The 27,975-nt window shown below is 42.3% G+C and overlaps 1 protein-coding gene across 4 annotated transcripts in view; it reads left to right on the top strand.

The window, feature by feature from the left end:
- The first annotated feature begins 200 nt into the window (after positions 1 to 200).
- SLC25A26 (solute carrier family 25 member 26) overlaps positions 201 to 27,975 on the top strand; it is a 220,446-nt gene continuing 192,671 nt past the window's right edge. For 2 of the 4 annotated variants that reach the window (XM_066351929.1, XM_066351928.1), the window contains exons 1-3: positions 216 to 366; positions 12,687 to 12,843; positions 18,104 to 18,210. In XM_066351929.1, coding sequence (XP_066208026.1) covers positions 334 to 366; positions 12,687 to 12,843; positions 18,104 to 18,210 — 297 coding nt within the window. In that variant the 5' untranslated portion in view covers positions 216 to 333. Of the gene's footprint in view, positions 367 to 12,686; positions 12,844 to 18,103; positions 18,211 to 27,975 lie in introns of all 4 variants that reach the window. The other 2 variants (XM_066351930.1, XM_066351931.1) reach the window with 2 other exon arrangements.

Raw genomic sequence — 27,975 nt, 5'->3', positions numbered from 1 at the left:
ACAATCCACTCCGCCCCGCCCTCACCGAGGGCCGCTCGCTCCTGGAGCCCAGCGTAGGCTCATTTGCTCGCGAGAGTTCCTCTGTAGCCGAATCACAGACGGGTGCACGGAACGGAGGCAGACAAAAGTCGCGATATTTGGCTCAATTACACTTCCCAGGCCCCACCCCGCCAGACCGAGATCACGTTGCACGTGTAGTTGTTGTGGTTCGCCCTCACGTGACCGCGGAAGCGCGGGCCTCTGAGGCCCGGCCCCCAAGATGGCGGCGCCCTGTACTTCGCGCTGCTAGTGGCCTCTGCTCAACCTCGAATTCTAGCGTTGTCTTCGGGGGCCATGGACGGGCCTGGGTTCACGGCCTCGCTGGTGGTGAGTGCGGGGCGGTAGAGGGTGGTGCTCGGAGTGCCCGAGTGCGGCGCCGGGGGAGCTCCTGTGCCCTAGCAATTTCTTCCGGTTTTGCGTCCGAACTGTGTTGGGTCACCGGCCGCCAGGTCTTGGAGCGAGCGCCGCGCTCCTGGGCTGCTAGTTCTCGTGTTAAGGCTACGCCTTTTCTACCCGAACGCTAGAAAGAGACGAGGGGCGGCTACTTGACTCACCGTCTTCTGCACGGAGACAGCTTCTCTATTCAAAAGCTTCAGTTAACATAACTACACTGGAGAACTTCGGCATTCTGTATAGGAATGCGTGTAACAAGGCTTACTCAAATCGCTCACAGCCCTCCTGTTGAGGACTGTGGTGTCATTTGTGCAGTATCTTTTTTCAGTCTCGGAAAATGACACGCGCATTCATTCATTCAGTATATAATTAACCCGCTTATTCCACTCCCAAGCATTTTTTCTAGCCCGTGGGTATACTGATGCTGCGCTTTGGAACCAATATCTCAGCAGTGCTCAGTGCCTTAGAAAACAACTAGCGTCAACACTTTTTAGCATAACAAAGGAAACAGTCCTTTGCTAAATATTTTGAAACCTCTCTGATGGCAGGTCCAGTAGGGGATACTAGAGACAGCAGCGAACAATAGACATTGACTTGTTGTGGGGGAGTGGACAGTAGACAAAAAAAAGAACTTTAAAAAAGATTTTCATAAAAGATGGAGGTCTAGAGAAATGTCTTCATTTATCAAACGTTTGTTGGAGGTGTTGGAGATAACATGGTGAACAAGATAGACCTGCCCACATGGGTCAGGTGGCAGAGGCAGGATAGTAAAATGCTGGGAAAAAGGACGCGAGGGCTAGTTTCAGAGTGTTATAGAAAGCTGTGGAAGAGGCTCCTTACTCAAACTTGTGGGATGATGGTCTTCAGTCGACATTTGTTGAGAGTTATGTAAGCTAGGTGTTAGAGATGCAGGTAAATAGGTTACCACTTTCAAGTTTTCCTTTGTAGGCAGTGAGAGAGCAGTTGTGGTTTTGACAGGTAACATTGTTGTGCCAGGAACTGGGGTGAGCTTTTTACATTCATCATCTCTAATTCTGTCAAACAACTGAAGGCTTATCTTAGTTTTCCAAACGAGGGAACTGAGGTACAGAGAGGTTAGATAACTTGTCTAAAAATCACCCAAGTGAGATCCATTTTATATCTGCAAGTGTTCAAGATCAGATTCCAACCCAGGCAATGTAACATGGGATTCCATGCCCTTAACTACCCCTTGATGGGATCTCTGATATCAGCAGCAGTCGCTAAAAACAAGCTAGTGCCCCAGTTAACAAAAGAACAATGGTTTTAAAATTTATTAAAGTGTATACATGCCAAATATAGTTAATATAGTTACAGTGGGTAAAACTCCGGTCAATTGGTATAAGTTTCAAGGAGGTTAGATTTCATTCTAGCTAAAGACAAATCACTTTATTCATTCACCACACAGTTTATCTGCCTTATGTTTTGCCCACTGGGCACTGTGATTACTCTTGGAGATATGGTGGCAAACAAACCAAACCCAAAAGATAAGTACTCAGAAATAACTGAGGTGGGATAGAGATAGAATAATATTTGAGAACCTACTTTAGATGGAATGACCAAGTAGGGCTCTGGGGAGATGACATTTAAGCTAAGATCTAAAAGTTAGGAAGCTGGCCCTGGCCAGTTGGTTCAGTGGATAGAGCATTGGTCTGGGTTCGATTCCCAGTCAGGGCACACGTGAGAAGTGAATATTGGCTTCTCTTCCCCCTCCCTCTCCCTTATCTCCCACTTCTCCTGCAGCCAGTGGCTTGATTGTTTGAGCATGGCCCTGGGCGGTGAGATGGCCCTGTTGGTCCCAGTGTATCAGCCTCAAGTGCTAAAAATAGCTTGATTGACTGGAGCATCTGCTCCACACAGGGGTTGCTGGGTGGATCCCAGTTGGGGGACATGTGGGAGTCTGCCTTATTATCTCCCCTTCTGTCTTTAAAGATAGGAAGGGACAAGAGATTTTGAGGCAAGGCCGGGGAAAGTTCAGAGCAAGCAGAATGTCAAAAAACCCTTAGATGGAAAGAGTTCAGACTGTTAAAGTGATGGCTGGGGAATGGTTGGGATGAAACTATTTTATTGACCTTGTTGTTCATCGGTTCACTTGGTTTGTTCTTAGATGAAACCAAAAACATCCCTGCTGCAGTTACTTTTAACCAGTCCGAAGTTGTAGGTGAAAGGACTTTGGCAAGCGTGTGGGTGCTCTGCAGTGAAAATACAGAGCATCGTTTGATGATAGTGTAGGCTGTAAAAATGAATGAGGAAGTGGAAATCATGCAAATTGGTTTTAATGAGAGAAAAATTATATTTTAATGACCTTTAAAAATTCTTGTCAATATTAAAAATTAGAAACAGTCATTGTTGATTGTAAATGTATTGAGAAATGAAAAAATGGTAAAACTTATTTAGGACCTTGTGATTTAAAACATTGGAAACATTTAGCATTTATTTCTTTGTAAAAAATATATCAAAAATAATTTGAGCAGCATTTGTTATCTAGCCATATAACCTGTATATAGAACAGACATCTTTTTTTATGCCTTGACAAAGTGTCATATTTCTAAGTTTGGATCAACTTTCAACATTTTGTCCTGTGTGCTTTCAATGTTGTGAATTATCTCCCAGAGTTTCTTTATTGTGAAGATTTTTGCTGGCATAACTTCCTCTGGGACGTCTTCGTACCTTTCATCACAACCCTTTCCTAAATTATGTTGTAAGTTTGCCTTAACTAATTTCCTCTGGCTGCAAATCTAGAGTCTCTCGAATGACAGAAATGTCAGTATTCCCTCAGCCAGCTCTTTCTTCTATAACTTTGTGTATATATGACAGGAATTTTACTTTCATTGTTACCATGTTTTATGTATTTGCTGCACTTTTATCTTTGTTGGCCAATTCCCTCCTTTGATTGCTGTTTTTCTGTAAAATGTCACTATGGTACTGGAAATTGAACTGGAGGACTTGTGTTACTTGTAATTGAAATTCATGTGTGTTAGTACTCTGCCAAGTCTAAGGACTGCTTGTTTTTCTTTTCTTTTCTTACTTTAGTGAGGTGGTTCTGAAAAAGCTTTTTCATAATACGTCCTCATGTTGTGCCTGCTCACAGGGCCTGCCCTGTTGCTGGGAACCACTGGCAGAGGGGGATTGGAGGGGGATGGCATGAGTGTGCTGCCAGGCTGCTTAGGTGGAGTGAGCGAACAGAGGAAAAGGTAAGAATGCAGTTTTTGGACACATTGCTAAAGGAAGTTTTCAGTGTTCTTCGCCCCAGATCTTTTTGGAAGATAGTCTGTTACTCTTCAATATGGAGTCAAAGGAAGGTAATATCTGATCATGAAGCATTCTCTCTGTGTCTGTAAGAAATTGGGAATGAGGCTTCATGTTCTCTAGGTTGCTCTATGTGACTTGTTTCTTTTGGCATTTAAGTCAGAGTGAGCAGGTCTTTTTTGCTTGTTTTGTATGTTGAGCAAGCAGTCTCCTAGACACACTACTTAATACATTTTGAATTTTGATCAGTCAGTAGAGCATGTGAGGTGCCCTTGGAGATCACCGGTCCTAGGACCACCATTGTGGAGCTCTGCTGTGAGGGAGGAGTTTCCTCTGCATCTCAAGCAGTAGGAGATGGGACTACATTCTTATTTTTCTTTCAGCATCAGAGGGTTTAGTGAAGTTTTTGTATGTGATAAGCTAGCTGGAAATCACTTGTTAATGTGCTTTTGTTATCACTTCCAAACCAAATAGTAGGTGTTCAAATATAAATTATAAATATTAAATTTTTTATGGCATGAATATAATTTGAATAATATTAGTGAAATGCCAAGTAGAGGAAAGATAAAATTATATCCACAGTTTTTCTGTCTCACAAATCAGGTGTGTTTTACCTGTTTAACCAGACTTTTGTTAGCTTTTGCTTTGGTACTTCGGAAGAGTGCCTCAAAGTTATGGTCCCTGCCCTCGTGGGTGGGTTTATGGTCAAGTTGGAGCAGACATTAAACAAGAAGTAAAACAAAAGTTATGTAAATGCAAATGGTGATAAAAAAGTAACCATTTACTGAGCACTTTAATGTGCTTATGCATTTTTTTTTCATATCCAAAGTCACATTGTTACAATTTTGTATTCTGCTTTTTTTGGTATTCTTTAAAAGACTAACTCATAAATTGAAATCCAAGGGTCATAATGATATTTGAACATTAGTGTTTCTCAAGTTTTTGTAGCTCATGCTGAATTGCTCCTGCCGTTTGTGACAGTGTAATATTCAGTCTTTGGTAAAGTATGCCTAAGTCTTTTGCATGGTTTTTAAAATTGGCATATCTGAAATGTGACATCAGCAAACTTTGAAGGATATTTATAATTATATAATTATGCATTTTGCTAAGCATATAACATGCTCATTTAATTATATTTAATCCTCATTTAATGTCACTCAGTTCTCAAAAACTCTGTGAAGTAATGATACTATTATTTTCTCCATTTCATGCATGAAGAAGTGTGGGCTTAGAGAGGTTAAATATCTTTCCTAAGCAGACCCAGTTAATACGGAAGCTGGGTCTGTCTGTCTGATGTCAAAGCTGTGGTCTTAGGCCAATAGTTAATCTGAAAGAATTCCTGGGGAAATGGAAGAAGACTCAAGTCAAACTCTAGGACCGTTGTTGCATTCACTACACAAATTGATCCTGTAGTCTTTTCTGTCAGGAGCTGATGACTAGCGGAGGGCATCTGGAGAAGGCACTGTGACTATACCACAGTGCTGTTGGTGTAACTGTGGCATTTTAAAGTAGAGCAGCAGAGAACACTGGCTTTCACTGTCACAAGTGCTGTGGCAAATCACAACAGGGACAACCAAAGAGTGACTTGATGCGGGGTGGTTTTGTTTTTTTTTTGACATCACATTTCCATTTAATTCAAACCCGCAAAGAAGTGCAGAAACCCTGTTACACATGAGGCACTGAAATAGACATTTAGGAATACAGAGGTGACCTGGCTTTTACTGTGAAGGTGCTTAATGACAGACGTGATGGTAAGCACCAAAAGCGAAATACAAACAGTTCTATGGGGGAGTCAAGGGAGTAGCATCTAATTCTGACTGGTAGACTGGGAAAGACTTTAGGAAGAATGTGGCATTTGGCCCCAGCCTTAACAATGAACAGGATTTTGGCCGGGGTGTGTGTCTGTCTGTATGGTGGCAGGGTAGCAGATCCGCTGGCTTCAGGAGACAATCAGCATAGAAAGGGCACTCAAGCTTGAGAGGAAAACCCTAAGCGGGAACACAGAAATGAGAAGTTTTAAGACTTGTTTGGGAAACAGTAGTCAGATGAGGCTGAGGGTTCGTTAGTGTGTCTGTGAAGTGAAGCAGGACAGGTAGTGTACAGCCAGCCCATGGCGGGGTGTTCCGAGTGACCCCGTACGGTGTTGCAGTGCCTACTGCATACTAGGATGCAGCTAGTGAATATGGATTTTTTTTATTTTTATTTTTTTTTTTACGGAGACAGAAAGTCAAAGAAAGGGGCAAATAGGGACAGACAGACAGGAAGGGAGAGAGATGAGAAGCATCAGTTCTTTTTTGCATCAGTTCTTTTTTGCAGCTCCTAAGTCTCCTTAGTTGTTCATTGATTGCTTTCTCTTATGTGCCTTGACCGGGGGGCTACAGCAGAGTGAGTGACCCCTTGCTCAAGCCAGTGACCTTGGGCTCAAGCCAGTGACCATGGGGTCATGTCTATGATTCCATGCTCAAGCCAGCAACCCTCTCGCTCAAGCTGGTGAGCCCGCGCTCAGGCCTGCGACCTAGGGGTTTCAAACCTGAGTCTCCCACGGCCCAGTCCAACACTCTATCCACTGTGTCACCGCCTGGTCAGGCTTCTTTCTTTTTCTTCTTCTTTTTTTTTTTTTTTTTTGATGAGGGAGCATTAATTTTAAATAGATTTACATTTGGGGGGGTATTTTTTCAAAGTGAGAAGTGGGGGGCGGCAGATTCCTGCATGTGCCCGACCTGGATCCACCTGGCATGCCCACCAGGGGGCGATGCTATGCCCATTTGGGGCGTTGCTCTGTTGCAACCGGAGACATTCTAGCGCCTGAGGTGGAGGCCATGGAGCCATTCTCAGCGCCCAGGCCAACTTTGCTCCAATGGAGCCTTGGCTGTGGGAGGAGAAGAAAGAGATATAGAGAAAGGAGAGGGAGAGGGGGTGAGAAGCAGATGGGTGCTTCTCCTGTGTGCCCTGGCTGGGAATTGAACCCGGGACCTCCACATGCTGAGCCAACCGGCCGGGGCAATAGATTTACTTCTTTTCAAATAGGTTTACTTTTGTATGCTTGTAGTACTCATTATAACTTGAACAATACAAAAACTATTAATAATAAGATATTAAAAATATTCCTCATCCTCAATCTCTTTTCACAGAGGTAATAACTTTTTAGCAATTTAGTATGTCTGCTTCCAGACTTCTAACTATGCATATATAAAGATACATATTTCTTTGAAAGGCAGGATTATATAGTATATATTGCTCTATAGCTTATTTGATTAAGAATCTAACATATGCTTCTGTGTCACTGAGTTCAGATCGACCTCATTCTTTTAAAGACCATGTGGTAGTCCATTACTTGAGCATTATAATTTATTTAACAGGACTCCTAGGATGGAACTTTGGGTTATTTCTAGCTTTTAACTGTTACAAACACTGCTGTAGTATACATTCTTGTATATTTATGCATTTCCATGAGAGAAATATTTAGAAATAACATGCCTGGATCAAGGGCCTTATAATTTAAAATTTCATTTTGCTTAATTGTTCTTCAACAGATTTTATTATTTATTTATTTATTTTGTATTTTTCTGAAGCTGGAAACGGGGAGGCAGTCAGACAGACTCCCGCATGCACCCGACCGGGATCCACCCGGCATGCCCACCAGGGGGCGATGCTCTGCCCATCTGGGGCGTCGCTCTGTTGCAACCAGAGCCATTCTAGCGCCTGAGGCAGAGGCCACAGAGCCATCCTCAGTGCCTGGGCCAACTTTGCTCCAATGGAGCCTCTGCTGCGGGAGGGGAAGAGAGAGACAGAGAGGAAGGAGAGGGGGAGGGATGAAGAAGCAGATGGGCGCTTCTCCTGTGTGCGCTGGCCGGGAATTGAACCCGGGACTTCCACACGCCAGGCCGACGCTCTACCACTGAGCCAACCGGCCAGGGCCTCTTCAACAGATTTTAATGATATGTTTCCCTTAATACTGCCCATAACTATTCATATATATTTTTTTAAATTTATTTTTCTGAAGCTGGAAACGGGGAGAGACAGTCAGACAGACTCCCGCATGCGCCCGACCGGGACCACCAGGGGGCGATGCTCTGCCCCTCCGGGGCATCGCTCCGCCGCAACCAGAGCCACTCTAGCGCCTGGGGCAGAGGCCAAGGAGCCATCCCCAGCGCCCGGGCCATCTTTGCTCCAGTGGAGCCTCGCTGCGGGAGGGGAAGAGAGAGACAGAGAGAAAGGAGAGGGGGAGGGGTGGAGAAGCAGATGGGCGCCTCTCCTGTGTGCCCTGGCCGGGAATCGAACCCGGGACTTCTGCACGCCAGGCCGACGCTCTACCACCGAGCCAACCGGCCAGGGCAACTATTCATATTTTTAACCTTTTCTAATTTAATTGGGAAAATGTTTTAATTTGTTTTTACTGGCCCTGGCCGGTTGGCTCAGCGGTAGAGCGTCGGCCTGGCGTGCGGGGGACCCGGGTTCGATTCCCGGCCTGGGCACATAAGAGAATCGCCCATTGGCTTCTCCACCCCCACCCCCTCCTTTCTCTCTGTCTCTCTCTTCCCCTCCCGCAGCCAAGGCTCCATTGGAGCAAAGATGGCCCGAGTGCTGGGGATGGCTCCTTGGCCTCTGCCCCAGGCGCTAGAGTGGCTCTGGTCGTGGCAGAGCGACGCCCCGGAGGGGCAGAGCATCGCCCCCTGGTGGGCAGAGCGTCGCCCCTGGTGGGCGTGCCGGGTGGATCCCGGTCGGGCGCATGCGGGAGTCTGTCTGACTGTCTCTCCCCGTTTCCAGCTTCAGAAAAATACAAAAAAAAAAAATAAATAAATAAAAATAATTTGTTTTTACTGGATCATTAATGGTGGGGAAGCATCTTTTCATAATAATATTGTCCATTTATATTTTCCTTTTGGCAATTGGTTGGTCCTGTGTTTTGCAGTTAAAAAAAAATCTGATTACTTTTTTTTTCTTTAGGTGAGAGGAGGGCAGATAGTGAGACAGACTCCTGCATGGGCCCCAACTGGGATCTACCCAGCAACCCCTGTCTGGGGCCATTGATTGAACTAACTGAGTTTTTAGCGCCTGGTGCTAATGCTTGAACCAATCCAGCCATTGGCTGCTAGAGCGGAAGAGGGAGAGAAGGGGGAGAGAAACAGATGGTGCTTCTCTTATGTGCTCTGACCTGGGAATCAAACTGGAACGTCCATACGCCAGGCTCACGCACTATCCACTGAGCTACTGGCCAGGGCTCGGATGTACTTTTTAAAGGTTGGCTTGTTGTACCCTCTAAAACAGGTGTCCCCAAACTACGGCCCGCGGGCCGCATGCATCTACCCTGAGGCCATTTATCTGGTCCCGCCGCACTTCCGGAAGGGGCACTTCTTTCATTGGTGGTCAGTGAGAGGAGCACTGTATGTGGCGGCCCTCCAACGGTCTGAGGGACAGTGAACTGGCCCCCTGTGTAAAAAGTTTGGGGACCCCTGCTCTAAAACATGGATGGTAACCCTTCATAACAGTCATTAATTCATACATTCTTCAAATAGCTGAATGTTTGCTTTGTACTGGTGCTGGGGACATATTGGTAAACATAACAGGTCTGGATCCTACAGTCCAATGAGACATACAGACAAAGGTGAGATGCTCAGTTATAGAATTAAAATTGTGACCAGTGTCTGGAAATAAGAGGGTTTAATTTCAGACTTGGGGATTAGAGAGCAGCTGTAAAGTCCTAGAAAGAGGAAGATCAGATGACTTGGAGGAAAAGAGAGCTCAAGGTGGCAAGAAGGGCAAACAGTGGAGTTGAGTGTGGAGAGGTAGAACTTCCAGACTTACAGGATATTGTTCTTCACCCTAAAGGCTACTGCAGAGTTTGGAGGACTTACAGGCTGGAGAGCGGCAGGATGAAATTGAAATTTGCATTTTACAAAGATGACTGCCATCAGTGTAGAGGCGAGGAGCACTGCTGGACGGATGAATGGGGAATGGGGCAGAAGACAAGTATCCAGGAATCAGGGTACTTCCTGGGAGTCACATGAGGGCCACTTCTGCGCGAAGAAAACTGAGAATGTCGAGGATGTTTCCCCGAGAAGCCATGTTAATATTTTGGTTGGTTCCTCTCAGCTGTGGTTTAGGCCAGTGGCCTGTGGTTTTACTTAGTTAAATTAGACAAGTAGTTTGGTTTATCCTGTAGTTGAACGGCAGTGATTATTTTTACTGTTGCTGTGTAGCCTCTTTTTGAAAAATAAAGATTTGATAGCATGTAATCTTGACTTTTTCTCCAACTCCCAGAGTAATTTTAAAGCACTCATTAAGACACTTCCTCTCTATAACCTTCCAGCACTTTACATTTTTACCTTAAGGTAGAAATGTGTATTTTATCTGTATGATATCAAGGCTGCAAAGATCGTTACGCTGTAGTAAGGCTCACTGGTTGTCTGGGTTATTCTATATCTTTGGATTTTGTTTTAGTTCTTAACTTACCATTTTCAGTTTAAGCAACTATAAATCTTGAAATGAATTATTTGCCTGACAACGTTATTGATAAATGATCATAAATAAATTTCTCTGGCTAAAAAAATAAAATAATTTGGTAGAGTTTCTTGTAATTCAGCTGATGTTGGCTTATATATATTGTACATATTCATGAACAAAACGTTGTTATAAAATTATAAGCATTCCTTAAAGTTTTCATTTGAATCTTAAGTATGTTGCTGTGTGAGTAAATATATAGGTATTCTTGTTCTTCTTCCTGCTGTTACCTGTTTATTTTTCCTGTCTCATGAATTTAAATTCCATTTGAGTCATAAGTTTAAAATCTGCAGAAGCAATTAGTAACTTTTGATTTATGTTTTACTAGATAAGTAGATGGAATCTGATCATTTTATTCTCAGATGATATGAATTCTGATGAGAAAGGATTAGAGATTCAATGCATGCAAAGTAGCCAGAGAGATTGAAAGTATAATTAACTTACTGATTAAAATTTAGGCATAGATATCAAGCACTCCCTGAAACCACTCCTAAAATTAAGGAGAAAATTATAGTGAAATGTGCCACATGATTTTAAGGAATCTAGTTATATCAGACATTGTCAGCAGAATTTTAGTTCTCCTTGAGATTTGAAAAATAAAGAGGCAGGCAAAATATTTTATTTACATACTAAATTTTGTAAAATTCTTTAAAAATAAGTAAGAAAAATGTTGAGAAAGGCTGACTTTTAAAAACTTTTCTACATTACTTATGAACCTATTATCATGGCTTAGGAAAGGCCACCCTTCTATCCAGAGAGGAATCACACATTACTAGTCATTCTTTAACAACCCCGTGGTTCTCTGCGGCTTCCTCTCTGCTCTTTTGCTGACAGCTTTTAGGTCCTTCGCAGAGGAGACCCTCATGGTTTGTGAGGTCCTCTGTGGCATTAGGCTTGACCATATATAGTAGTATAGTATTGATGTCCATGGTAATGTGCTTTTCTAGTATAAAATAATTTTTAATAATTTATCTATGCTAATTAATTATTGGATTTCTCATCAGTTATTTTATTTTTTAATGAACTCTTGCAGTGGTTTTATTTTGAGTGGTAAGTGGAGCAGAGTGTGCCAGGTATGAAGTTTTGTACCCCCCAGAATTTTGTAAACTCAAAAGGTGGAAATAGCTGATCATTCCAAACTTTGCCTATATGTTTGAATACTCAATTTTTTCAACATTTTGGCATGTATATAGTATATAGTTTTTAATATATATTTCAACCTTATCAATGGGTAATATAGTCACAGGGTTCAAAATTCAGAAGATAGCAAAAGTTGACAATTGAATTTAAGAATCCCTGTGTAGGAACCACAGTGAGACCTTTCTCTTTGTCATTCTGCCATTTGCATCTTTATATGATGCTTTTGGACCTTGTGTATTGATCTTTCTTCGATACTGTGTTTTAGTTCATATTTTTCTGAGTATCTTTTTGCTTTGACTAAGGTGTAACTGGTTTTAAAATATTCTCCAAGTACTCATGAAGTTCACACTTTTTAAAGTGCAGCTTTCCAAAGCAACATAGCATTTCTTGAGAGGTGGCCAAAATTTGGGCCAGGTTTTAATATCCTCTTAAGAATTTTGTTCTTATTTTTCCCATTTATTCACTTAATTAAAAATTTTATCAAGAGATTTCGAAATATATACAAAATGAATTGTTAGATATGTGATTCTTGAAATACAGATCTAGAGTCCGAGATCTGGGTCAGGATCTGAAACCAGAAGTCGGCCTGACCTCTGAGGGCGCAGTGGGTAGAGGGGCAGCTGGAACCCTGGGGTTGCTCCAGCCAAGCGAGCTCTCTGCCAGGCTGTGCACCTTTTATTTGTTAAAAAAGGAAAATAAGATACATCCTTATATTTATTATATATGCCTAAGGTAATTTGGGAAGGATACAAAAAGAAAACAATCAAAAAGTGGTTACTGATTATTAGGAATATGGAAGGAGACTCGGAACTCTTTACCTTTCTGAGTTTGCTTGTTTACTTTTTTTTTTTAAGATTTTTTTTTTTTATTTATTCATTATAAAGAGGGGAGAGAAAGAGAGAGAGAGAGGTGGGGGGAGGAGCAGGAAGCATCAACTCCCATATGTGCCTTGACCAGGCAAGCCCAGGGTTTTGAACCGGCGACCTCAGCATTTCCAGGTTGACGCTTTATCCACTGCGCCACCACAGGTCAGGCTTGTTTACTTTTTTGAACCATGTGAAAGCATTAAAAATGAATTTAAAATTTGTTCTAAAATAAATTTAAAAATTCACTTAAAAAATCATTTAAAAATTTATAGTTTGAAAATATAACACAATAACGGTGTCTCCACAGGACACTCCAGGGTTGGGTAGCAGGGTGTCAACTGTGTCGTGGAATCTGAACTGGAAGTGTGAGAACTGTGCTTTACAGATTGTCTTCTTCTTATCCATACCCTCAGTGGCAGAGAGCTTTCCTTATTGTAACCTATGTTCCCTTTTCTTACCTCTACCTCCTTTCTATGAAAGGCCGGTGGGGTAGCAGGTGTCTCTGTTGACCTGATATTATTTCCTCTGGACACCATTAAAACGAGGCTGCAGAGTCCCCAAGGATTTAAGAAGGCTGGTGGTTTTCGTGGAATATATGCTGGCGTTCCTTCTGCTGCTATTGGATCCTTTCCTAATGGTAAAAATTATATTAATATTATCCCTGCTATAAAGCCAAGATATAGCATGTATTTTCAGAATGATTGTGGTTTATTTATCTTCTGAATCTGATTTCTATTCATTAGCCCATTACTTTTGAATTAGCTATAGATACTATTAAAGTGTATTTGTAATAAAAAATACAAGCAATCTCAAAAAAAAAAAATGCCCTGGCTGGCTAGCTCAGTGGTGGAGTGTTGGCCTGGAGTGGGGAAGTCCCAGGTTTGATTCTCAGCCAGGACACAAAGGAGAAGCGCCCATTTGCTTCTCCATCCGTCCCCCTCTACTTCCTCTCTGTCTCTCTCTTCCCCTCCCGCAGCCAAGGCTCCATTGGAGCAAAGTTGGCCCGGGTGCTGAGGATGGCTCCATGGCCTCTGCCTCAGGCACTAGAACGGTTCCAGTTGCAACTGAGCAACAGCCCAGATGGGCTGAGCATCGCCCCCTGGTGGTAATGCCGGGTGGATCCTGGTTGGGCACATCTGCCTCCTTGCTGCTCACTTTAGAAAAATACACACACACAAAAATACAAGCAATCTTTTTAAAATGCTTTTTGTTGAAAATTTCTATTTAGAATCCTTAGTGTTATTCTGACATTGATTGTGATGCGTTGATAGAGCAGACTTTCTCAACCTTGCCTGCACATTGGAATCTCTAGGGAAGCTTTAAAAATGACTGATCCTGCATCTCACCCAGAAGTTTAATGGGCCTGGGCTTCGTCTGATTATCGTGGGGTTTAGTAGCTTCCCAGGTGATGCCCATGTGAAGCTGCGTTTAGTAATTAACTGCCTCAGAGAGTCTTCTGGAGCAGATGGCTAGGCATCAAACCTTCTGTCTTGACTAAACTGCTGTAGATGATGCAACCAGTTCTCACTAACCTCCGGAATATACTCTCCTTCCAGTGTCTTGCGTTTCTTTGGATTTGAAGTCACATTATGGGATATATGGCTCTCTTGGTCTAGAATCAATATCATCTGTTTTACTTAATTCGCCTGTTGGTATACTTCTCTCTGACATTTCCCTCATTTTAGTTGTTTACTGATGCTTTGCGTGGCATGGAAAAGGAAACCAAGCGAATAGGAACTGCCGCCACACAGTCACAGAACTTCTGCTCTAGGAGCTTCTCGGGTCCTGGGGTTGGAGCTCTTCTTAAGATAATTCGTGAGAAATTCTTCCCTGTGAACTTGACATTTAATTGTCCATCTGTGTCCACCTGTGAGCACAGCATTCACCTAAAGGTTTGTAGTGCCCAGGGGAGAATGGTGTTTTGGTCCTTCTGTTTCTTTCTCTCCCCTTTCCCTGCTCCAGCAGTCCAAGAACAGCGAACTATTCTGAGGTTACCCTTGAATTTTCATCTGTCTCAATACTTTCAGTAACTGATGATCGCATGTTATTATGGAGCACCCACTCAGTGCTGAATACAACTCTGTGTGGACTTCCTAAATTTTACCACATTGCAATCACTGGATCACCGGATCTGATTTTAAAACGTACTGGTGCCTGTGTCCCACTTCCAGAGATCCTGATTGAATTGGTTGGGGCTACGACCTGGGAGTTGGAAATTAAAAAAAAAATCCCCGGGTGATTTAATAGCAAACAAATTTGGGAACCTTTGAACAAGGAATTATATGTTATTAGGTTCCTATCTTTTAGTCATCAGTTTTAATGGTGTCTCCCTCATTGTCCTAAAGATCTATGTTTCTTGCCTGTTGCACTTAGGAGCTACTTTTGGTAGGTGTATCAGCGATAGTCTGCAGGCCCATGGTCCTCCCTTCAGCTCACAGGACTGGGTCAGATTATTGCCAGTAGGAGTTTACATACAGGATGCAGTTTTGAATTTTTGTGTTTGTGATAAAGTTGTATTCTTTCCTGGATTTTTTTTTTTTTTTTTTTTTTTTTGCCATTCACCGAGCATCAGTGGATTGCAGATTGCAATGCCAGTGGCCGAAGCCAGGCAGGTTCACATTGGATTTGGGCAGACGGTAGAGAAACTGCGGAGCCAGGAAGTGTTGGGTCATTCTGTTATCAGTCCCACAACGGCGGACAAGCAAATAGGCAGGGGAGACCGCTTTTCAGGCAGTGAACAGCAGAAATTGCCCCTCACAGCTGCAGGCAGGTGGGCAGGCAATCCACAATCTGTCATGTGCCCCAAGACAAGCACCTGTAGCCTTACGTAGACTATACACACGTGGCGTTGCCATGTGCTCACGCACTAATCAGGCAAAGTACAAGCCAGCAAGCCTAAAACAGCTGTTTTCCTAACAGAGGTACTGGATAAATAATGCCAGGATTTCAGACATGGTCTTTTTGTTTTTCTGTATATTTTTGGTGAACTATGTGGCACTTTATTTTTCTGTTGCTGGTGATTAAAGTCCTAGTGTGAGTACAATACACCAGTGTAACATTCAGTGGCCACGGACTTTTTGAGAGTCTTCTGCAGGGGTGAGTAGTAGCTGGGGATGGAGGGGACTGAAGATTGAATTGAAATGTAGAAAAGAAAGGCTCTTAGCATAAGTAACTTTTAGCAGAACTTACTTTCTCTAAAACAGACTTTCAGCAGAACTTACATTTTTTTCTAAAAGACTCGCTCCCCCTGGCCTTGAGGCTGGTTTCCCAGGTTGTAGCCTTGGGATAGTTCTGCGAGGTTGCAGATGTTCCCAGAATGTTCCTCCCTGAATTCATCTTACAGATAAATGTTTTAAAAGAGCTTGTTTCGCAGCTTTGTTTTACCGCTAGGCTTCCCCTCCTCCTCATTCCCCAGTCAGTGTGTAATTTTATCTTTAAAAGCTGACCTCAAACTGTGTTCAGGCTGCATGATTTGAATGACTTAGGTCTCTGTGTAGTCGCTGGCTTTGAATCAAGACTTCTTAATTTGGCTACATAAATGTGTGGCAAAACGTCTATTTCTTGCTGTTTCGATACAACAGAATGAGGAGATGGGAAGAACTTGTATTCGGGATCCTCACTCTGTGTTTATAATGGAATGTAGAAAACCTAGCAGGGTTTTATTTTTAATTAATTAATTTTTTGTGACAGAGACAGAGTCAGATGGAGGGACAGATAGGGACAGACAGACAGACAGGAGGGGAGAGAGATGAGAAACGTCAATTCTTCATTGCGGCACCTTAGTTGTTCATTGATTGCTTTCTTATATGTCCCTTGATGGGGGTGCTCCAGCTGAGCCAGTGACCCCTTGCTCAAGCCAGCGAGCTTGGGCTTCAAGCCAGCAATCTTTGGGCTTAAGCAAGTGATCATGGGGTCATGTCTATGATCCCACACTCAAGCCAGCAACTGAGCCCACTCTCAAACCAGGTGAGCCTGCGCTCAAGCCAGGGACCTCGGGGTTTCGAGTCTGGGCCCTCTGTGTCCCAGTTCAGTGCTCTATCCACTGTGCCACTGCCTGGTCAGGCATTTTTAATTTCTTTTTTTAAGAGCTAGAGGAGACTGTGGATATTAAGTAGCCTATCCCTTTTTTGTTGTAACTTGCCTAGAGCCTCATTTGGAACCTTATTATGCCATCATTTCCAATTAGCAAGGGCTTTCTTAGGTGTCACCAGGAGAGTTTTGGGGCTTACATTTCTAAAGATTTGTTTATCGTAAAAGTAGCAATAAAGGCTGACCACATGGTGGCACAGTGGATAGAGCAGGGGTCTCAAACTCAACTCAGCATGTGGGCCACAGAGCAAGATTACAGCCGTTCGGCGGGCCGCACTAGGTCTACAAAAGGCAACTGTTACGCAACACTTTTCAGTGTCACAAAACGACCAGAAACTGTAGTTCGTGGATTAGTCTGCGGGCCGCAAAAAATTGTTTGGCGAGCCGCGGGCCGCGAGTTTGAGACCTCTGGGATAGAGTTTCGGCTTGGGACACTGAGGACCCAGGTTTGAAGCCCTGAGGTTGCCAGCTTGAGTGCAGGCTCATCCGGTTTGAGAGCAGGCTCACCAGCTTGATTGTGGGATTGTAGACATGACCCCATGGTCACTGGCTTGAGCCCAAAGGTTGCTGGCTTGAAGCCCAAGGTCACTGGCTTGTGCCCAAGGTTGCTGGCTTGAGCAAGGGGTCACTGGCTTGGCTCGAGCCACCCCTACCCCCGTCAAGGCACATATAGGAAAGCAATCAATGAACAAGTAAGGTGCCACAATTATGAGTTGATGCTTCTCATCTCTCCATTCCCATCAGTATCTCCCTCCCTCTCTCTCTCTCTCTCTTTTATGTGCATGCACCAAAAAGAAAAAGAAGGGGTAGCAATAAAGTCTGACCAGCTTGGGGTGGTTAACCATGAAAACCTAGAAACTTAGTAGTCTTTCTTCTACCTCCCAGCCGGTAGGTATGGGAGGGTGGATTGTGTAGCAGCTGGAACTTATTACAGCTGTATATTTGGTGAATGGGCTAAAAAGTAAGAAATGCCTTCTTAAGAACCACAAATGGGAAGGGGGACCTGTTTTAGTTACATAAAGCTGCTTACATCAGTCACCACTCTTCTGAAGACAGTGTGCTTCCTCGCTGATGTCTGCTTGTGAGCAGCCTGCAGAGTGTTTATAACAACAGAGCTTGCTGACTAACTGTGGAGAACTGATTGCACCATCAAACTCTTTTCCTATGTGTTTCAGACTCTAATGTGACATGTTCAAATGTTTTTCATATATCTTTTATGCCTTATCATTATGGATGTCCTAAACATCTTTTGATTAACAGCACATACCAGGCCTTCCAGCCTCCTTGTGCAGTTAAGATTAATTCATGGTGAAAGTAATAACTTTTTGAGATTTTTGATTTTCAGTTTTAATTATTGATTGTTTCCTTGATGCAACGATGGGCTGATGTAGTAGAAAGTATCCATGGTTATTTTTAATAAACAGCAATAAAATATCATTAAATATTTTACTTAGTTAAGGTTTGCAACTTTAGCCTGTTTATACAGATTATTTTATGACTATGTAAGGAAATTCATATCCCTTTCTAAAAAGCTTACTTAAAAATGTTAAGTGATTTATTAGTAGAAAATGATAAATGTTAGGATAGCTGTTAGGCTCTTCTGGGGCAAGTATCATGTATTCTGCATTTCCCTAAGTCTAGGGTTGGGCATATCATATGGGCTTGGTAAATTTTGCAGAAGTGAGGGCAGTGGGAAGTATATGTTTATTATCTTTATATATTATGTCATAATTTATTAACTAGAGTCGTAATTTTTTGACAAACATATTTCTTAGCTTTGTGAAAGACTGGCTTGTTTTAACTTTTAGCCGCTGCCTTTTTTATCACCTATGAGTATGTGAAGTGGTTTTTGCACACCGATTCCTCCTATCTGATGCCCGTGAAGCATATGTTGGCCGCCTCTGCTGGAGAAGTGGTAAGTAACATGGTTATGTATATAAATATTTCAGAAATACAAATCCTGTGTATATTTTCAGTATAGATGTTACTTTATTTCATTCTATAATGAGATAAAAAAGACAGTCTTTTAAGTTATGAGAGTTATAAAATGCAGTAAATGCAAATGGATTAAACATGGTAATTAAAAGACAGAGTCTAGATAGGATGAAAGAAAAATACAGCTATTTGCTACATGTTTAGGGGAGATAGACCTAAGACATAATTATACAGAAAGAATAAAATTAAAGAGACAGAAGAAACTATCCATGCAAATTGTGGTGGCTTTGCATTATGTCGGCACAACTGAGCTGAAACCTTCTGCTTAGAACTCTTTCCAGTGCGGTTCCAGGTCAGGCTGGCCACAGGGGACATTTATACAAGACGTGTGAATGGCAGAGACGCAGATGATGTATTCATGGTCAGAGGGTTGGTGTGGGGTCAGGCATGCTTGCAGATCCGATACTTCATCCCTGACCCGGTGACTGGCAGCTCCCCCTGTGCCCACGGGCTCTTCTCTGCCCATGTCTGTGTGTCTGAGTCCAGATGTTGGGCACTTTGGGGAGGTTCCCAGCGTCTCCTGTAGGTCACCATGTCATTGAGATTGCTGAGAGGTGACATGAGTGCCAGTGTTACCTGGCTTCCCTATATCGCATCCATCTTTCCTTCCCAATTCCCTGCCTCGACTTCTTTCCCACACCAGTTGCGGAAGTTACAGTTCTCTATAAATTGCTTGACTAGCTCCCTCAATTATTGTTCACATTTCTATGATCATCTCTTACTCTTGTCATTCGTAGTAGTTCTACTTCTCTGATCAACCCTACCTGATACAGAAATGCTAATTGGAAGAACTGATGGGATAATACTAATATCATACAGAAACCAAAGAGACATTGTATGATGATACACTGTACCTGATATAAGAAACAGTTCCCCTGAGAGATACAGTGAACCTAAACTGGACTAAATAACCTAGTCTCAAAATATAAAACAAAAATTTCCAGAATTATGTGGAGAAATGAATAAAAATAAAATCATTGGAGATATTCACCATCTATATGTAAAAATCTTTAGGACCGGATAGGCATAAACTTGTTATGACTGTAGAGAATTTGAGCAACGTAACAGCAGGTTCTGCATAGAGCTCTGTACCTAACAGTTTAAGCTTATTCATTTTTATGAAGTGTACTTGGGACATTAATGAAAATGTATAACCCCGTAGTCCACAAAACAACTTAAAACAAATGGTGTACTGTAGACAATGTCATACAGATCATTTAGTTTCTAATTATAATGAAGTAAAATTGGAAAACAATGACAAAAAGATAACCTGTCCATCCCTCCCATGTATTTAAAAACTAACCCTCTCTCCTAATTCATGAGCCAGCAAAGGAATCATAATATATATAAGTGATAAAATATTTGTAATACAAGGTTATTTTACCCAAAACTAACAGAAGAGAAGGGCACAAATAAACATTTTCTCACTCCCCTTACCCACGACGTTCTCTCAGCCCTTCCTACCGATACTGAGGAACAATGTTAGAATGTTTCTTGTGTGCGTCTCCATTCAGAAGTGTCCGTTCATGTTCAGGTCACGCAGCCTGATGACTCTGCGGTCCTCCTGAGCCTCCTCAGCCTTGCTACTGACAGGAGTGGACAGCAGAGTGAAGAGAGGGGTCTTTGTTTGGGAACCTTCTATTATTTTATCAAGTAACCTTTTTTTTTTCCCATTTTGGAAAGTAGGGGATTTGGAAAGCAGAACAGTTGTATAATATTTACATAAAAAGTAATATATATTATGGTTTTGTTTTCTATGTGCTATTTTCCTTTAGAACATTTGGATGAAAATCTTACAAACTTTTATAATCACATTTTCTTCACTTAAGAATATAGAAAATGGGCCTGACCAGGTGGTGGCGCAGTGGATAGAGCATCCAGGTTCGAGACCCCGAGGTCGCCAGCTTGAGCGCAGGCTCATCTGCTTTGAGCAAAAGCTCACCAGCTTGGACCCAAGGTCACTGGCTCAAGCAAGGGGTTGCTGAAGGCCCGCGGTCAAGGCACGTATGAGAAAGCAATCGATGAACAATTAAGGTCTCGCAACAAAAAACTAATGATTGATGCTTCTCATTTCTCTCCGTTCCTGTCTGTCTGTCCCTGTCTATCCCTCTCTCTGACTCTCTCCCTGTAAAAAAAAAAAAAAGAATATAGAAAATGGGAATGATGAAAAGAGAGAGATCTTGACAGAAACGTAAAGTAAATACCAACTTTGAGAAGACAATTAAAAAAACCTAGCTTTATTGAGGTACAGTACACACACCATATAATTTACTCATTTAAAGTTTGCAGTTCAATGGTTTTTAGTATGTTTGCAGAGTTCTGCAGCCGCCGTCACAGGCAGTTTAGAACATCCTCCTTGCCCTGAAGGAAGCGCTGTCCCCATCAGCAGCCCCCCCCCCCCCCCAGCCTTCCCCGCCACGGCCGCTGCCCCTCTGCCCTTGCTGTGTGTCTGGACTGTGTCCGGACATTCATATAAATGGGGTCCCAGAGTATGCACACGGGTTCTCTTTTCTCCACACCCTTGAAACACTTGTTATTCCTTGTCTTTTTGTTAATAGTCAAAAATTAATTTCTTGATCTAAAAAATCCGTTCTATGAATCCTTAAAGAAAATGTTGAAAGAAATTAGCCTGAGCAACATTAAAATCACTGAAGTGTTGTAAAGTGGTTTACAAATTATTTTGCAGAACCCAGTGAACCCTGGATTAAAAATAATTGCCTTCATAATTAACTGCAGTTATAAAAGTGATGGACTAACAATATATTAATTTTTTAATAGCAACACAAAGTAGTACTGTGGTACCTTGAGATACGAACAGACCAACATACAATTATTATTTTTTTTTTTTTTTAAGATACGAGCTGTGACTCGGTCTATATTTTTGTTGGAAATCCGAACGAAATTCTGAGATACGAGTTGTGATGCGAGAAGCTGCCGCTTGTTGGTGAGTTGGCGCACAGGTCCAGTATCTGCAGTTTGATATACGAGTTGACTGACTTACGAGCTCGGTTACAGAATTAATTAAATTTGTATCTCAGGGAACCACTGTAGTTCCTTTTATGAGCTAGAGACCCCTTTAGGAATCTAAGGAAACCCATGGCTGTTTCTCTAGTACAGTGGATACATGGACATTTGCATAAAGTTTTTGGGGATTTTTAATTCTTCATATTCTTACTCAAAGTAGTAACTCTAGTGCTTGAATTCTATGCAGAATTAGCTTAAACTGCAAATTGAAAGCAATTCTTAATTTAAAAAATCTTTTAAGCTGTTATCCTTGGTTTGGATTGTTTCTTTGTGATACTGTTCTGAAATTAGAATCTCATCACATCCAGTTAATTTTGAGTGTAGGTGCTAAAGAATAGCAAGTCTTGGATGAGTGGTTCAGTGTCCCTCAGGCTGTGAAAATTGTGACAGCTTTTGCCTGTTTTAGTATTGTATATTGCCTTGATTATGGTTAAATACATTCTCATAAATTTACTGTTTGGTTTACATTTTCTAATAAGTTGCTGAGAGCAAGCAGCAAAAAACTTGGGCAGTGTTGGGGTCCAGAGAATTCACACGGAGCCAACATGGGGGGGGGAGGTTACAGAAGCCGCAGCGCACTTTATTGTTCAAGGCCAGTTTATATTCCGTGCAGGAGGATTCGTGCATGCATCTCCTGCTGAAGTACACTATAGATAAGGCAGTAGGTTATATAACTGGGAGCAACACCGCATGCGCTCCGCTTCCGGGTCACAACCTTTTTGGCACAGCTACTGCGCAGGCGCCCGGGGCTCACAGACAGTTATTTTCTTTTACATAGGGTCATGTTGCCTGAAAGCTAGCTTGCCAAGTTGAAGAACAGGCTTTCTTCACTTTATAAACTGTCTCTTAGAATTACAGAAAAAGGTCATGGCTGGGTACCTCAGTTGGTTAGAGTGTTGTCCCAACATTCTGAAGTTGTGGGTTTGATCCTCAGTCAGTACACATGTAAGAATCAACTAGTGATGTCATGGAAAAACAGAATGAGTCAATATGTCTCTCTAAAAAAAGAAAAAGAAGAAAGAAAAAAAAATTTAATCCCCCCCAAAGAATTTAAACTGATATAATGAGGTAGGGCAAATGAGAGCAATTAGGTTACTGATGTTAATGATACATCTTTTTATTTTAGAAAACTCTGTGAATTTTAGTATATTAATATTTGTAACTGATATTTTAAAAGATGGAAGCCCTTCCAATATTCTGTGTGTGATCCATTGGGCACAGGTGCTATAGGTAGAGTTTAGTTAGGAAACAAGAGAAGAAATATACAATTCTAGGACATGTTTGTCTTTATTGGGTCTCTTAGGGTTTCCATAGACTCTTAGGTGGGAAAACCTGATGTCAGATACCTTTTTATAGTTTCTGTGATGCCTTGAGAAACTTAGGAGATTTTTTTTTTTAATAGGGACAGAGAGAGATTCAGATAGAGGGATAGATAGGGACAGACAGACAGGAACAGAGAGAGATGAGAATCATCAATCATCAGTTTTTCGTTGCGACACCATAGTTGTTCATTGATTGCTTTCTCATATGTGCCATGACCGCGAGCCTTCAGCAGACTGAGTAACCGTAGCTCGAGCCAGTGACCTTGGGTCCATGTTAGTGCGCTTTTTGCTCAAACCAGATGAGCCACGCTCAAGCTGGCAACCCCGTGGTCATGAACCTGGGTCCTTCTGCATCCTAGTCCGACGCTCTATCCACTGCGCCACCGCCTGGTCAGGCCTTAGGAGAATTTATCAACAGTGGGTAAACATCTCTTGATGTTGACTTTTTTTTAACAAACATTTTTTGAAGTATCTTCTTTTTAATTTTTTATTTATTAATTTTAGAGAGGAAGGGAGAGAGACAGCAAGAGAGAGAAAGAGAGATTAATTTGTTATTCAACTTATTTATACATTCATTGGTTGATTATTGTATGTGCCCTGACTGGGAGTTGAACCCGCAACCTTGTCGTTTTGGGACAATACTCTAACCAACTGAGCTACCCAGATAGGGCTTCTTGATACTAACTTAAAAACATTTTTTAAAACTTATTTATTGATTTTAGCGAGTGAGAGAGAGACAAGAACATCAATCTGTCCCTGTATGTACTCTGACCAGGGAATGGAACTGGTAACTTCTGTGCTTTGGAATGATGCTCTAACTAGCAGAGCTATCCAGCCAGGGCTTTTGATATTGACTTTTATTTATTTTATTTTTTATTTTATTTTATTTTTTTTCAGTTTTTTATCTTTTATTCATATTCAGTATTCTGCAATATGACAGGAGAAGGGAGATTTGCTTTTTTTTTTTATAAATAAATTTTTATTTTAATGGGGTGACATCAATAAATCAGGGTACATATATTCAAAGAAAAACATTTCCAGGTTATCTTGTCATTTAGTTCTGTTGCATACCCATCACCCAAAGAGAGACTGTCCTCCGTCACCCTCTAACCAGTTTTCTTTGTACCCCTCCCCCTCCCCCTCTCCCTCCTCCCCTCCCCCCACCCCCGTAACCACTCCATGCCTGTCCATGTCTCTTAGTCTCGTTTTTATGTCCCACCAATGTATGGAATCCCGCAGTTCTTGTTTTTTTCTGATTCACTTATTTCACTCCGTATAATGTTATCAAGATTCCACCATTCTGCTGCTGTAAGTGATCCGATGTCATCATTTCTTCTAGCTGAATAGTATACCATGGTGTATATGTGCCCCATCTTCTTTGTCCAGTCTTCTTTTTTTTTTTTACAGTGATTAAAAGCCTTTAAGCAAACTCTTGGCCAATACAGCAAGAATCCATAAGAGAGTAGTGTCCTTAACATGTTCACCAAGTCCAAGTTGGCCCCATCACCATGCCAAATTCCTGAAAAATGCAACCCAACCACAGTTCAGTCTGTTAGGAGCTGCCACAGGGAGCAGGAGTCCAGGAAAAAAAGTCCACATCCAGGAAAAGTCCTAATGGCACTGGAATTGTTGTCACCATTCTATACTTTGCAGCTCATGTCCACGTCCCAATGACCGCTGCTTCTAGCTGGTAATGATTCAGGTAGACTGGAAAAGCCATTTGTAGCATGCGTGGATATGGAGCTTCTGTTCTCCTCTGCCTGGAGAGATGAGACCAGGTTGCTTTTCTCTGGAGCTCTGCGACTGTGGCAGGGTAAAGAGAACCTTGGGATATACTAAGCAGTCTCGGTGTGGCTTCTTCAGTGTTCCTTGGTTGAAGAGTCCTCTTAGTTTAGTCCAAAGTTGGTTTTTCTAGATGATAGTTCATAAAATTGGTTTGTAATCCACTTTGGTCTGGGAGGTAGATGTTGGTACGTCCGCCTACTCCAGCGCCATCTTGTCTCTACTTTCCTCTTTCAATAACTTATTTCAGTTTCATGGAGCATAAACTTTTGATTTCGGCATCATACAAGTGCTAAAAACAAGAGATAGAAATGGTTGAGTTTAGGAGAAACAAATTTTCATAGGTAGAATAAGATGGAATAGAAAACTAAAACATACACAGCTCTCAGTGGTCAGAGAGGCTTAAAGACCTAAAGAAAATAAATAGATAATTTGTTACAATCAATATATAACATTTACTTTGATGTAAGATCATGTTACAGATTTCTTAGAAACAATACCTTAGGAATGGGTCCACAATTCCTTTTTTTTTTTTTTTTTTTTTTAGCAACTAAGCCTATGAAAGAAACTTAGAAACAGAAGAACGCTACCACAATAACTATTCCCTGGAGCAGATGCTTGATTACAACTTAATGACAAATCAATAAAACTATAAGCACACCTGCCTGATGCTTATAATTTGGAATACAGCAAATGGATCAAATAAGATCTAATATGTCACAAACAGTAAGAAGAGTCCCCCATTTGTGCTATGTTTATTAGGAAGTTTGCTGTGCCAGATTTCTAAATGGTCAGGGCAGGTTTCCTTTAACATAACAGATGCTATAACATTACAGTGGTAGTGATTTTTTTTAAGGCTTTAAGATTTGACTTTCCCCAGGTCTTAACCAACTCTTAACCAACTCTTGGCCTTAGTTCCTGTAGTTTTGAGAAATGAAGGATCATTGAGATCCCTTTGCAGCCACAAGCAGCCCTGTGGGTTTACTGTGCACACAGGCGACACGCCCTCACCAACATGGACGCTGGTAGACCGCTCTTTCTGGTCCCATTCTCATCTGGGTATGAGAAAGCAGGAAAGTGTGTTCATACCATGTTTTATAAGTGCTTTTCTGCAAGTGTGGCCCAAGGAGCACCTACTCTTTTTTCTTTATTTTTAGTGAGAGAGGGAGAGGGACAGATAGGAACAAACAAAAAGGGAGAGGGATGGGAAGCATCAACTCGGAGTTGCAGCAGTTTAGTTGTTCATTGATTGCTTTCTCGTATGTGCCTTGACCAGGGGCTCCAGCTGAGCCAATAATCCCTTGCTTAAGACACCGACCTTGGGCTCAAGCCAGCGACCATGGGGTCATGTCTATGATCCCACGCTCAAGCCATCAGACTCTGTGCTCAAGCTGGTGAGCCCTGACTAAAGCCAGCGACCTCAGGGTTTCAAACCTGGGTTCTCAGTGTCCTAGGCTAATGTTCTATTCACTGCACTACTGCCTGGTCAGGCAAGGAGCACCTACTTTGGAATCAGTTGTCTGGGTAGCAAGTTACAAATAAAGATTTTTGGAGATAGCACCAGGGGTTCTTAATTTAAACAGGATTCCTAGATGGTTCTGATGCTCTGATTTAGGAATACAAACAATTTAATTTATAGTCCTGTAGGAAATATTATCATGGAATTGGCTTGGCAGTCCAGTACATAAAAATATTTTAGTTGGTGCAGGACATGAGGACTGCCATATGCTGAACAGAAGTGTGATTCTTTTGTCTTCTCAGAGTTACATGCTTTAGACCAGTGGTCCCCAACCTTTTTTGGGCCACAGACTGGTTTAATGTCAGAAAATATTTTCACGGACCAACCTTTAGGGTGGGATGGATAAATGCACAAAATAAAATTATGTGACCGGCGTAAAAACTGGTATTTTTAAATATAATTGTCAAACTTACGAGACAAGCATCAAGAGTGAGTCTTAGACGGATGTAACAGAGGGAATCTGGTCATGTTTTAAAAATAAAACAGGCCCTGGCCGGTTGGCTCAGTGGTAGAGTGTCGGCTTGGCGTGCGGGAGTCCCGGGTTCGATTCCCGGCCAGGGCACACAGGAGAAGCGCCCATCTGCTTCTCCACCCCTCCCCCTCTCCTTCCTCTCTGTCTCTCTCTTCCCCTCCCGCAGCCAAGGCTCCACTGGAGCAAAATTGGCCCCGGGCGCTGAGGATGGCTCTGTGGCCTCTGCCTCGGGCGCTAGAATGGCTCTGGTTGCAGCAGAGTGATGCCCCGGATGGGCAGAGCATCACCCCCTGGTGGGCATGCTAGGTGGATCCCGGTTGGGCGCATGCGGGAGTCTGTCTGACTGCCACCCCGTTTCCAGCTTCAAAAAAAATACAAAAAGGAAAAAAAAAAAATAAAACATCATTCAGACTTAAATGTAAGTTATTTATTCTTTCTCTGTGGGCTGGTACCAAATGGCCCATGGACTGGTACCGGTCCGCAGCCCGGGGGTTGAGGACCACTGCTTTAGACCTCCCCAGCACCCTCATTTAATAAACTGGCGAGTCCTGGAGGGTGGAGCACACTCAGGTGGAGATGGGTTTGAAGACAGCACTTGTGCGTCCAGCTCCTGTTTTCTTCAAGGCCATGCCGTTGGGGAGCCGCAGGGCTGAAGGCAGTTTGTGCTTCAGTTCAGTGGCTCTAGCCACTGAACTAGAGCCACTGCTCTAGCAGCGAGCAAGGTCACTGGGCCTCCTTTGTCCTGTGGTCGATTCGGGGGCTGGCTGGGTGCCAGCAAATTGTTTTTATTCTGTTTCCCCATAGAATTGGCTGCCGGATTACTGGCCGTGTGATGCTGTCTGTCAGGAGTGTTTGTGGCCACAGCACACAGTTTCCCTTATCACAGCAGTTTCCCTACTGAGGAGTCTAGCTATTTTTCATTATGCTGTTTATATCTTATTTTAAAATGTTTAAATAGTATTTTTCATGATTTTTACCGTCTTTTTCTAAGAACTGAACAAGATAATAGAAGAATTGATAACTTTTGAAATGTGGTATATCTTTTGAAATAATCATGTTAGATTTTGAAATACGCATACGTCCACATAGGTTGACTTCCACCTGCAGCTGTGGGGATGCTTGGCCTGACTCTGGGTTGGTTGTACAGTTGAGTCTGGGAGATTAGGGCGAAGGTACACCATTGCCCTGAGGTGTCGTGTGGTTGTTCCATCAGGAGGAAAGCTCATGGAAACGCGTAGGTGGAAACTGCTAGTGCTTAGAGATGGTGGAAGCAGAAGTGTACAGATACTGCTGGGAAACTTGTACAATTAGAAGCTGAAAGCAAACTGTCAGATACTAACTCAGGGGTCCTCAATCTTTTTACACAGAGGGCCAGTCCCTCAGACCGTTGGAGGGCCGGAGTATAAAAAAAACTATGAACAAATCCCTACACACACTGCACATATCTTATTTTAAAGTAAAAAAAATAAAACGGGAACAAATGCAATATTTAAAATAAAGAACAAGTAAATTTAAATCAACAAACTGACCAGTATTTCAATGGGAACTATGGGCCTGCTTTTGGCT

This window comes from Saccopteryx leptura, chromosome 10 (assembly GCF_036850995.1).
Source record: "Saccopteryx leptura isolate mSacLep1 chromosome 10, mSacLep1_pri_phased_curated, whole genome shotgun sequence".
In the NCBI taxonomy this organism is placed as follows: domain Eukaryota; kingdom Metazoa; phylum Chordata; class Mammalia; order Chiroptera; family Emballonuridae; genus Saccopteryx; species Saccopteryx leptura.
This window is presented reverse-complemented; position numbering and strand designations above follow the sequence as displayed.